At 46.9% G+C, this 12,504-nt stretch overlaps 1 protein-coding gene across 5 annotated transcripts in view; it reads left to right on the top strand.

The window, feature by feature from the left end:
- The window catches only part of ndst2a (N-deacetylase/N-sulfotransferase (heparan glucosaminyl) 2a), a 169,697-nt gene that overhangs the window by 148,280 nt on the left and 8,913 nt on the right, over positions 1 to 12,504 (top strand). For all 5 annotated transcript variants that reach the window (XM_031823495.1, XM_020481742.2, XM_031823494.1 and 2 more), the window contains 5 exons: positions 584 to 635; positions 3,025 to 4,775; positions 9,252 to 9,339; positions 9,456 to 9,610; positions 10,473 to 10,658. In XM_031823495.1, the coding sequence (XP_031679355.1) occupies positions 3,753 to 4,775; positions 9,252 to 9,339; positions 9,456 to 9,610; positions 10,473 to 10,658 (1,452 nt within the window). In that variant the 5' untranslated portion in view covers positions 584 to 635; positions 3,025 to 3,752. The remainder of the gene's footprint in view (positions 1 to 583; positions 636 to 3,024; positions 4,776 to 9,251; positions 9,340 to 9,455; positions 9,611 to 10,472; positions 10,659 to 12,504) is intronic.

The following is a 12,504-nucleotide window of genomic DNA, read 5'->3' on the forward strand; positions in this document are numbered from 1 at the left end:
CCTCCCCTGTGTAGCCAGACTGGCTTGGGGTGAGGAGGGCCTAACGCGGACAAAGCCTGCTCCTCCAGCTGTCAGCAGCCTGAGCATTTAGGCTTTATAAGCTGCTCAGGGCCATAGCCCCAGGGCCACTACTACTGACTACTGACAGGAGAGACCTGGATGGGAGCGGCCTATATAAACTATTATACAAAGAGAGGCAGGAGGAGAGGAGCTGGAAGCTCGATGAATTGGGTCGGCCTTGGTGTGAAATGGTCAGTGACCAGCTGACTTCCCTCTCCTCCACATCGTTGGGCTTAATCGTCCTGGCCCTGCTCTCGGGGCCGGTTTCTGTCTTAAATGTCAGCTGTAAAATCTGTCAGATTCACTGGGACTGGGAGCCCTGTGGGACTCAGGGGTTGTTTTCAGGGTCAAATACTCGGTCTCTTTCCATCTTGCTCTCTCTTACCCAAAGGCCATATGTGTGGAATGGGAGGATGCCTGGGCTCTAAGCAGATGTAGATAGTAGATAGCCTGTACACCCACTCTTTAGATGGGAAAATCTCAGCACTGCATTCACGTATTCTCTCTGCTCTCTCCCTCACAGGTCTACCTGCCTGACCGACTCCGTCAGATAAGGCCGACACACCAGTTTTCAGGTGAGACCTCTCAGCTTCCTCCGGTCTTAACACCACCTCAAACCTACCACCACTTCTATACCTTGTTTACCCCCGGAGTCTCAGTCAAGTCTGTCCCGAGCCTTAGCCTAGATGTTAAAAGCGACCCCCCCCCCCCCACATCCTTCTCTCCTTACACCATTAGGGCTCTATTATTTAGCACAGCAATCTCTGCTCTGCTGAATCGCCTCCATCTTCACCTCTTTCCCCCCTCTCCCTCTTCATCACACGATCATGTTTCCTTTTCCGCCCTTGTTTTTATAAATGGGTGCCTCTTGAAATGTAAACGAGTTATACACACACAGCGGTCACCGCTATTGACATGTTTCACTAGATTGTTGCTGAAAAAAGATTGGAGTGGTCATTGCAGTTCAGAGCGGGTTATGTGGCATGCTTGTATATCCGATACTGAAGCATTTCCTGTGGATTTCTAGATATCGACTCGCGTCACCCCTGTCGTTCGTACAGTCCCAGTTGTTATACATTGCTTTTTTTTTTCTTAAAAATGTTTCCAGGTCTGACCACAACCGCTCCACCTAGAGCTATAGTAACAAAACTAAAACTAAACTTCAGAGTACAAGGTGACACTGACCCATTTTTCCTTCAGTTGCCCTCCCTACCCTGTGCCTCCTCCCCACCCATCCACCTAGCTTCTGTATCCTTGTGGGAGGGGGTGGAGGACCCTGTGTGTTGCGATTTATCTCCCAATGGCCCACATGTTGTAGTGGAAGTGGTCAAGGAGGTGAGACTTCTCCGGCTAAGAATAGAGGTTCCTTTCTAGGGATGCGCTCAGTCCCCCCCATGTTCACAGAGGAAGTTGGATCTGCGGTGAGAGGGGAGGTCCACTCCAGGGCGCCACGTCTTTGAGTGGTTCTGGGGGGTTTGAGTGGAAGCACCATGAGAGTTCCTCACCTTTCTCTGTCCTTCCTAATGTTCTTGCTCATTTCTTTCTTTCTTTCTCACTCCTCATTGTCCATTCTGTGTTGTAGACTCTGTCTCTGTCTGTCTCTCCGTCGTCTGTCTGTGTGTTCATCTCCGTCTGTGTTTCTCTCTGTCAAGGTGCCTTTGCTAAAGCCGAGGCTTAGTTAGTACTTCTGAGAGAAAAATGATCCTTTAAGTGCTTGCCCAGGAAATGTAGCGTGGCGGCACGGTTGACATTGATCATGTCAGGGTAACTTTGATAGATCGCGGTATCCTGTTTATGATGCAGGGTGGTGAGCGTCTGTCTGGGCTTGGGACTCGATTTGTCCGTTTTTCTTCTTCTAACGAGCTGATATGGGCTGCTTGTTTTGCTCTTTGCATTTAACCACATATTTATATTTGCACTGTAGCGCCTTGTTGGTCTCCTCCAGTTCCCCCCACAGTGATAAATGATCCAGCCAGCCTGCAGGGACTGAGACACTGTTTCAGTGCTGCTGTATCGTAGTCATAAAGCCACTGAGCTAGTCTCCTGACCTGGTCTGGTCCCAGAGGGCTCATTGGAATCAACCCAGCCCACTGCAGGTGGGATGCATTGTCTTAATTCTCTAGTGGCTCCCATGTAAGGCAGGTCTTGTGCTGGAGATATTTCCCAGTTTACTAACACACTGACAGTGCACAGCTCTCACGGCATTGAGTTCCCTGACCCCCCCCCATCCTCCGCCACTACCATTGCGCACCCTGCCTGCATCTGTGTTGGACTAGCCGCAATCGTAAACAAAATCTTAATTGCTCTGCAGCATTGGCCCACATTTGAGATCGTGTACCCCCAGCCACACACACAGCCGTATAATCATTCACATTTAAGGTCAGAGTTTTCTTTCCACACCTGTAACGCTATATTTGAGGAGGACGGGAACACATGGAGGTTATGGTGAGGCTATTTTTGGTCTCCGTGAGGAAAAAGTGCTCATGACACACAGAGGGCTTTGGGGATGGCCTGGTTTTGAGTTGGGGGAGGGGACCTAATGGAAAAACCATAAGGCTGCAATCTTTAGGCCATATGGAAGCGTCATCAAATTTGACCCTGCTGCATGGTTGTGTTGACTCGTTCTCTGTAGGGTTTGGGCCACTGTCAGCATAGAGACGCTGTGTACCCACAGGGAACAACTCAGTCTGACAGGCAGTTTCACCAGCAAGGTTTTATAGCTGCCTTTTGGTTTATGATGCTGTTAGCTGAGCGGTTTTGCAAACAAATAATTATTCTATGTCCAAGACAAATGTCAAGTGAACATTTATTTTTACTTTTAATAGAACTGTTGTCTCTGTTTATCTTCTATTTCTGTTTTGCGTCGTCATGAGACCTTATCCTGAGGACTAATTTTGGTTACAAGAACATGGATTGTGATCTGACTAATCCTACTCTCTCTCTCTCTCTCTGCCCCTCCCTCAGGCGTGTTCCTCTCTGCCGCCTTCAAGATGAACAGGTTGGGCCTCCACAGGGGGCAGTGTTGAAGGCTGAGCCCCAGCCCGCCGAACCCCCAGCCGAGACTCTGCTAAACCCAACACACACGCACAGAAGGTCTGCCACACACACAACCTGAGATCAGGAGCTACACCCCCACGATACAACCAGCATCTCCTGATAACGGCCGTGTTTACGTGTGTACGAGGGAGCTGTGTGGTGTTCAGTGACGGGGAAAGGAGAGAGGAGAGAAACTGCTGATCCGCCGAGAGGAGAGGAGGGGAGCGAGCGGAAGAGGAGGAGGAGTGTGTGAGGAACGCAGAGGGAGAAACCCAATCCTCTTAGGTAGCAGAGCTGAGAGCTGAGGACGGGCGTGCCTGGGAGCCAGAGAGAGAGAGGTAGGAGAGTGCAGAGGTAGAGGGAGCCCAGAGACCAGCCCAGGCTGAGTCGGAGCAGCCAGACAGGCAGCGCGTTGTGCATCCAAAGAGGTGGAAAGGCGAGCAGGGCCAAAGCCGGAAGGCGACTCATGGGCTATGGGGGCCATAGTGACCTAGCGTAAATGGCTATCCCTCAGCACAGCTTGGTGCCCGTGTCTGCTGCTCAACCCTCCCCCTCTCTCTCCTCCTGTGTCCCTGCCCGCTGCTGTGCCCCGTTGCTGTTCGTCCCTGGCGCTGCCTTCTGCTCTGCGCCGGCACTGCCCCTGTCGTGCTGCGGCCATGGTGGCCAGCCTATGGAAGCTGGTGCGGGGCGTCAGGCAACTGGAGCTCCATCGCCTCATCTTGGCGCTCATCGTCTTCTGCCTTTTCTCTATGGCTTTCCTGGCCTATTACGTCAGCAACAGCCCCAAGATCAAGGAGGCCCCCCCGCTGCCCTTCAGTGACTGTCGGGGGGTGCCGGCGGCTGTGGGAGGTGGGCAGCAGGCGCCCCTCTTCCTGCCTCACTCGGGTCGGCTGCGCCAGGTGAAGGCCATGGACAACTCTCGTACGGACCCAGTGGTGCTGGTGTTTGTAGAGAGCATCTATTCTCAGCTGGGGCAGGAGATCGTAGCCATCCTGGAGTCCAGCCACTTTAGCTACCGCACCGAGATCGCCCCGGGGAAGGGAGACATGCCCACGCTAACGGAGCGCAACCGCGGACGCTATGCCCTGGTCATATACGAGAATTTGCTGAAGTATGTCAACCTGGACGCCTGGAACCGCGACCTGCTGGACAAGTACTGCATGGAGTACAGTGTAGGCATCATCGGTTTCTTCAAGGCCAACGAGAACTCGCTGCTCAGTGCCCAGCTTAAGGGCTTCCCTCTCTTCCTGCACTCACACCTGGGCCTGAGGGATTACCGAATCAACCACAACGCCCCACTACTCTACATCACCAGACCCAACGAGGTGGAGCAGGGCCCCCTGCCCGGGGACGACTGGACCGTGTTCCAATCCAACCACTCCACCTATGAGCCTGTCCTCCTGGCCAGCACCAAGTCCTCTGACGCCCTGGCCCACCTGGGGCCGCTCAGTGCTATGCACGCCACCGTGGTCCAGGACCTGGGGCTCCACGACGGCATCCAGAGGGTCCTGTTTGGAAACAACCTGTCCTACTGGCTGCACAAGCTGGTGTTTGTGGACGCCATCGCCTACCTGACGGGCAAGCGGCTCTGCCTCTCGCTGGAGCGCCACCTGCTGGTGGACGTGGACGATATCTTTGTGGGCAAGGAGGGCACCCGCATGAAGGTGACCGACGTAGAGGTGGGTTCACTCTCGCTCTCTTTCTTTCTCTCACACTCTGCCTACTGTAGGTTCACTGTCATTGGTAATTAAGCTTGTGTAAAGATGTATTATTAATGACGTAAAAAAAACTAAATAGGCGGTTATTCCGAAGAGGACGATTATTCAGCCTGTTACCTTAACAAGTATAGATGTTTCTGTTAAAGCAACCTTTGATTTACCACTTAGTTTTCAGGAAAGTGCTTCTTTCCTGCTCCTCTCATCATGGGACACATATTGATTTCCAATGGGATTCTCCGTAAGGTGTGTGACTTGTTTCTAAGGCAAGGCCTAATAAAGGCTAGCATTTATTAGGATGAATCTCAACAGGATCGGTGTCTTCTGCCATTAGTCTCTTAACTATTTTATCTGGTTGTTAGCCTGCTACTGTGTGTCATTGGCCTGATTTACTTGAGTTCAGTTCACTTTGAGAAAAACACCCCTGGATGACTTTAAGCCTTTTCCAGTCTTAACCAAAGCCTTATTTGAAGTGACAAAAACAGATTCGGAAGAGTCTCCAGTACGTCACAGCTCTCATAATGTCTTTTCTCTACCATCTATAGCTGTTGAACACACTTAACCCGCGTCAGCAGTTTGCAATGCAGAAAAGTGTTGCCTGGAGGGCCACTCTGACAAATGCATCAAACTAAATGAACACAACTAATGGGAAATATTAGGAGGATTAATTTGGCTTTTGCACTGACAACAGGGATGCAGTTTGGAGAGTGATAGGGGGCGGGACAAGGGAGCAAACTTGTCGCTTCAGCAAGGGCTCCCACAAGTCAATCAGCCAGTTAATGAGCCTGTCATCAATTCAGCCTGACAAGGTTGGAACCAGGCGGTTGCATAAGTAAGGACATATGGAGGGAGAAAAGTACTGTTGGCACTGCCACAGTGTTTAGTCATCACACCACCGGTGAGACGTTTCGGGTTAATTGCTCCTGTGGAAATGATGACTAATAGACCGTTTGACGTCTCAGGCAGCCGAGGCAGGTACATGCATGCTCTTGAGGCCGTAGCTTAACGGAGAAAACAACATTACATTACAGGTATATGGATTCATTGTGGAGCACAGAATAGAACAGCCGAGCTGCTGTAGTCAGAAGAATGGCCCATTGATTTTTTTTCTCACCTCAATCTTCTGAACAGAAGTGGTCTTCTCTGAAAGGAATTGGCCTGCTTGGTCTCTAGAGCATCAAGTCAATGGAACCACTTACCACTTTCTAATGTGTTAAAGATGCTGAAATGTATTTGATGACTTTTCAAATAACATTTCCACTCGGGCTGGGAATTGCCATGGACCTCACGATACGATATTTTCACAATACTTAAGTGGCAATACGATATGTATTGTGATTCTCACTATTCTACGTGTATCGTGATTCTCACTATTCTACGTGTATTGTGATTCTCACTATTCTACGTGTATTGTGATTCTCACTATTCTACGTGTATTGTGATTCTCACTATTCTACGTGTATTGTGATTCTCACTATTCTACGTGTATCGTGATTCTCACTATTCTACGTGTATCGTGATTCTCACTATTCTACGTGTATTGTGATTCTCACTATTCTACGTGTATTGTGATTCTCACTATTCTACGTGTATTGTGATTCTCACTATTCTATGTGTATTGTGATTCTCACTATTCTACATGTATTGTGATTCTCACTATTCTACGTGTATTGTGATTCTCACTATTCTACGTGTATTGTGATGTTATTGTGATTTGATGTTCCAGACATATTGCTCACCATTTGTCTGCTGCAGAGAGACAGAAGAGAGCATGTTTTCATCAGTCATGTAAATAAGTGCTGAAAACATGTTGGCTCACTATTTAAAAAGAAGATGGGAAACAAGCTATAGGATGAAAAATAACAGCGTTTTTAGCGCAGGTACAGCCGACTAGCGAAAGCCAACGCTGCCTAGCAACAACAACAAAAAATATATTTTGAAAATTGTATATTGATCCGGACAGTTGTCTTGTGCAGCATTAAGATATTGCCATTTTGAAGTTAAATCACCTAAATTCTCTACTTATAGTGGATGTAAAAAGCATGATAAACATGTATTGCTCTTTGGGGACCCTGTTAATCATCTGTAGTTCATTGCAACCAACCATGTTGATCCTATTAACATTTTGAGGTGTCACAAAGAGGTTGGTTAGAATTTTTCTTCCGCCTGCCCTGACGTGGTGTTAAACATTGTGGTCGTTGCCATGCAGGCTGGACTTTATTTACCACAGTGTTGTCTAACTACCCCTACCACCTGGCCTCTGGTTGAGCAAAGCAGCTGTAATCACCTCAAGCAGTTGTGAGGCGAGTAACGGGGCACAAACAAGGCATGGCTAATGGACCACTAATCTTGTCTATTATTCTCACTCTGGGTGCAACCTCAGCACTGCACTGACTCTTAAGCACTAAAGCTGATTTACACACACACACACACACACACCACGCACATACATGCATAACCACGTTCACTTTTCTATGCTATGTTAGACATGGTTGACTCCTGCATCTCAGCTATATTCTACTTGCTTGGTTGATGGTTGAATTTACATTCAGTGCCCTTGGAGTGCTGCCATAATCACTCTGGTTGGATGGGTACTCGGTCACCTCAGCATCTCAAACAGACATTTCTAGATCTCTGTCCTTATGGTAAATGGCAGCTGCTGTTTGCAATTGACCATGTCCTCTCATCCTCCTCCTATAATGCCGGCCTGGGCCAGGTAGGAGTCCTGGACATGTTGACGGTCTAGGGCAGGGGTTCCCAAACCTTCCAGCATTTGGGGAACATTCCGTGCACCCCGCTGCACACGAGCAACATCTATTTCTATGTGCACAAGCACTGTTTTTGACTAACTGTTACCACCCCTCTTGTTGGTGATGAGAATTTTGTGGGTTTAAAGCTTATTTCCTGCAATTGTACACATTTTGTAATGGGTTGCAAAGAAAATATAGCAGTTTTAAAGCAAATTGTCTTGCAATTCTATACATTTTGGCATGTTTAATGTGTAATCATGTGATATTTGAGTGACAAATAAATGACAACAATATCTAATAAAAAAAACATTTTAAAAACATGGGCTACATTTCTGATAGGTTATAAATAGCTCTCTAAGGTATGCAGTGACTGACAATGTACCACCCAATTTCAAAATTGCACATTGTGCGTTCTGTCAACTTTAAAGTATCCGTTTAAAGCCTGACTGAGTTCCCCCCACAGTTTGGGAACCACTGGTCTAGGGTATGGTCAGTCAATGCCCAGAGGCTTCAGTCAGATCATCACGGCAGGTTAAGGCTTTTAAGCCAGCCCGGGTATTCACAATGTCCTTCGATTTGTTTCTAAAGACATGGGGAAATTCAAGGATATTGAGGTCAGTGATCTGTAGGCATCCATTTGATAAGGCAATCGAAGAGGAAATACAAAAGTGCTCTTCTCACCTCCTTGTCGGCTCTCTGTACTTGGCACAGACGGTGAAGATCAGTTGCCATGGTGACTAACCAGAGCCCCTGACCTACCCTTATGCCCCCACCCCTCTGTCTGTCTGCCCTTCTGCCTTCCCCAGCCCTCCTTACTTTGACCCCTCTTTACCAGGCTGACACAAAGGTCTGTGTGTCCCCACAGGACATCACCCAAGCATATGCTCCATACCACACCACCCTGTCCAGTAGCCACTCTCCTCTCCTTTTTGAAAGACGATCGGTTGTTGTGGTGCAGACAGTTCAGTTACTGATCACCGCTTGTCATCAGACATGAAATATCGCTTGATCTGTCTGTGGGGACACATTTGTCTCTCCATCAGCAAACCTAAGGTCCCAGGCAGCCAATACTGAGACATGGATCATATTGCACAAACACACAGACCGCACAAACACACAGACCGTACAAACACACAGACACTCATCCTAATCGGCAAGAAAAAGTGTGTGCACATGCTCAAGGACATCAGTCCCCCTTTAAATAAGTCAGCGATTGTATCTCTTATCAGGTACAGCCGCTATCTCTCTCCCAGAGGTACAGTGCATAGCTCTGGGTTGATTTGTGGAGGCAGCAGCTATCTCTTTCCCCATTCTGTGATTTGTATATGGATGCTGCTGTAATCATCTGATATAGCTGATAAAGTGTGAAGGTTTGGGGAATTTGTTGAACAGGACTCCGTAGGTTTGCTTTGGAATCCTATTTCAGTCTGTACAATAACCCCAACATCTGCTCATTCTTTCACACTTGTGGCTACCTAGATATGTACTGATTTTATTCCATGTCGTCCCATGTCTGTTCCATGTCTGTATTCTTCACTTGAATGATGCATCTGCATTTTATGTCCAAGAGTTATTTCGCCATCTAGTGGTTAAGAAAAAAATAGGTTTGTCAGCAACATTATAGTTTTTAAAGATAATAACTGCAATTGTGACTATAATACCCATTCCTCTGTCATGTCCTCGTTTGCAGGCCTTGCTCAATACTCAAAACAAGCTGCGAACGCTGGTCCCTGATTTCACCTTTAACCTCGGCTTCTCTGGAAAGTTCTACCACACAGGTGAGAGAGCATCTCGAAGTGAAAACACAGAACATACCCTGTGCTAGACAACGTCACTGTAGATTTTGAGTTGGAGTGTGTCATGAAGAATCTCCCTGTACCCATCCCCCCCCCAGGCACAGACGAGGAGGACCGGGGAGATGACATGCTGCTAAGACACAGAAAGGAGTTCTGGTGGTTCCCCCACATGTGGAGTCACATGCAGCCCCACCTGTTCCACAACGTCAGCGTGCTGGCTGAACAGATGAGGCTCAACATGCTGTTTGCCCAGGTGATTGGGCTTCCAGTCTGTCGATACCTAACATCATAATCATACGATAGCTTTGTCTAGTAAGATGCATGCTGTAGTTATGGCCGTGTTGATCCAGATGGTGAGTGGTAATTGGATTCCTGTATGCTGGCCGTTGTAGATGTTTCCTTGTTTGCGATTACAATAAACCAAGGTAACAAGGCTCCCAGACATTGAGGCTAAAGATGCCCCCAAGGCTGCCTTGTTGATGTAGTGAGTGGCATTGGGAGCCAAGGGGCTGGGCCCAGCGAGCAGACGGTGTCAGTGTGTGTGTGAGGTGAATACTAACCAACACCACGTCCCCTCTCAGTAATCCCTGCTGCCATACAGATGTCTTTGCTGGCTGACACTGACAGAGAGCATCTCTGAGCGGTCAGGGGAGAGGATCCTTCAAACAGCTCTCCATAGCTTCTCCTTAGGAAGGATACACACCGTCTCAACTGAGCTGAACAAACACCAATCCCTCAATCGTTCCCAACACTGTGTTTTTCCAGCGAGGGGCACAGTGGCACGGTACCACCATACATTAAGATTTGGATGAATTTTTGTTACTCTCTAAAGGATTTAGGCTCCTGCTGAGCTTCCTGACTGTTTCTTATTTAGCAGTGTGGAGTGGTCTGTGGACAGAGCAGGGCAATGTCGCCCTCCAGTGGAGGAGCTGCACATTCTTTTTTCTGCTGCGTGTTTGTTTTGAAGCAGACGGTGACTCATTCATGGTTCAATAAAATGTCCATTTAATCACGTTTTGTTATTGTAATTTGTTCCTGGTGTCCTTTCCTGTCCCTAGACACTACTAATATCCATCTGTCTCTCACTCTATCTCTACCCCCCTCTTCCTCTCCAGGAGCATGGGATCCCTACAGACATGGGCTATGCTGTGGCCCCCCACCACTCAGGGGTCTACCCTGTCCACAGCCAGCTGTACGAGGCCTGGAAGTCAGTGTGGGGAATCAAGGTGACCAGCACAGAGGAGTATCCTCACCTCAGACCTGCCCGCTACCGCAGGGGCTTCATCCACAGTGGCATCCAGGTCAGTCTACTGTTAGTCATGGCAGTTCATCACTTTATTAAGTGATGAACTGTGGTTTAAAGCTCGCCGCCATTGGACTCTGGGTTTGGTGTATGCCAGGAGAACGCAACCTGCCCAAATGTATAGCTTGTGCCAACTTTAAAGTTTGGTGGAGGAGGAATACTGGTCTGGGGCTGTTTTTCATGGTTTGGGCCCCTTAGTTCCAGTGAAGGGGAATCTTAATGCTACAGCTTACAATGACATTCTAGATGATTCTGTGTTTCCAACTTTGTGGTAACAATTAGGGGAAGGCCCTTTCTTGTTTCAGCATGACAATGCCCCCGTGGGAACAAATCCATATTAATGCCTATGATTTTGGAATGAGATGTTTGACGAGCAGGTGTCCATATACGTTTGGTCATGTAATGTATAACTCAATAATGTCCTTCCAAAAAATTATAATTAAGCAGCTTTTCTGCTTTTTTTTTGCCTCTGCTTGGCCTGTTAGGAAATGAGTGATTTGGGTGTCTGCTAACATTAGCTAACATCTTCGAAACAGCCAGCAGGCCAACTCTTTCAAACCATTTTTTTTTTTAAATAGACGTTACTGTCGAGATAGTTGTTGCATAGGCTTTATCCTTTTTACTAACACCAGCTGTGGATTGCTTGGCTTGCTAGCTTGCTTGCGTGCAGTGAGCTCATATCAGCGCTGTTGCGGTGACTGTATAACTGGCAGTCAAATTCCATGTGATGGTTTATTCATGGTAATTAGGCTTCTCCAAGCTTTGATAATGCTGATGGTTATTAGTAGCCTACCAAATGTGTTAACTGCCTGGTACTCAGCACTCTATTATCCCTCTAATCACTCTGACATCAATGCAAATGTAATCGAAAATCTAATCAAACACTTAATGAGAGCTCATGTTGCCCAACATTTCTATAGGCTATGCAATTGTGCGAGAAAATAAAGTAAGGGCCTCTACTAAAAAGAGGAGGATCCCATCAGCTTTCTATAGGCTAGGCCTACTATATTTATTTCTCAACTGTCCTCATATTAAGCACATTGTTTATATTTACAACAGTAGTATAGCCTACCTGGCTGGTAGTAAAAAATAAACCACGGGGCAAGGCGTCCTCCATTCGCTATTTAACATGTATTTTTTTTACGTTGCCCTGTTTCGATACAGGTGCATGATAATGGTCCATTCTAAATCAAAACACATTTCCCAAATATGTTATTTAGCATATGTAAAGTAGAGGTCGAACCGATTATGATTTTTCAACGCCGATACCGATTATTGGAGGACCAAAAAAAGTCGATACCGATTAATCTGCCTATTTTTTTTAATTATTTGTAATAATGGCAATTAGAGCAATACTGAATAAACACTTATTTTAACTTAATATAATACATAAATTAAATCAATTTAGCCTCAAATAAATAATGAAACGTGTTCAATTTGGTTTAAATAACAAAATAACAAAGTGTTGGAGAAGAAAGTAAAAGTGCAATATGTGCCATGTAAGAAAGCTAACGTTTAAGTTCCTTGCTCAGAACATGAGAACATATGAAAGCTGGTGGTTCCTTTTTCAGTCTTCAATATTCCCAGGTAAGAAGTTTTAGGTTGTACTTATTATAGGAATTATAGGACTATTTCTTTCTATACCATTTGTATTTCATTAACCTTTGACTATTGGATGTTCCTATAGGCACTTTAGTATTGCCAGTATAACAGTATAGCTTCCGTTCCTCTCCTCGCTCCTACCTGGGCTCGAACCAGGAACACATCGACAGCAGCCACCCTCGAAGCAGTGTTGCCCATGCAGAGCAATGGGAACAACCACTCCAAGTCTCAGAGCGAGTGAC

This window comes from Oncorhynchus kisutch, linkage group LG4 (genome assembly GCF_002021735.2).
Source record: "Oncorhynchus kisutch isolate 150728-3 linkage group LG4, Okis_V2, whole genome shotgun sequence".
In the NCBI taxonomy this organism is placed as follows: domain Eukaryota; kingdom Metazoa; phylum Chordata; class Actinopteri; order Salmoniformes; family Salmonidae; genus Oncorhynchus; species Oncorhynchus kisutch.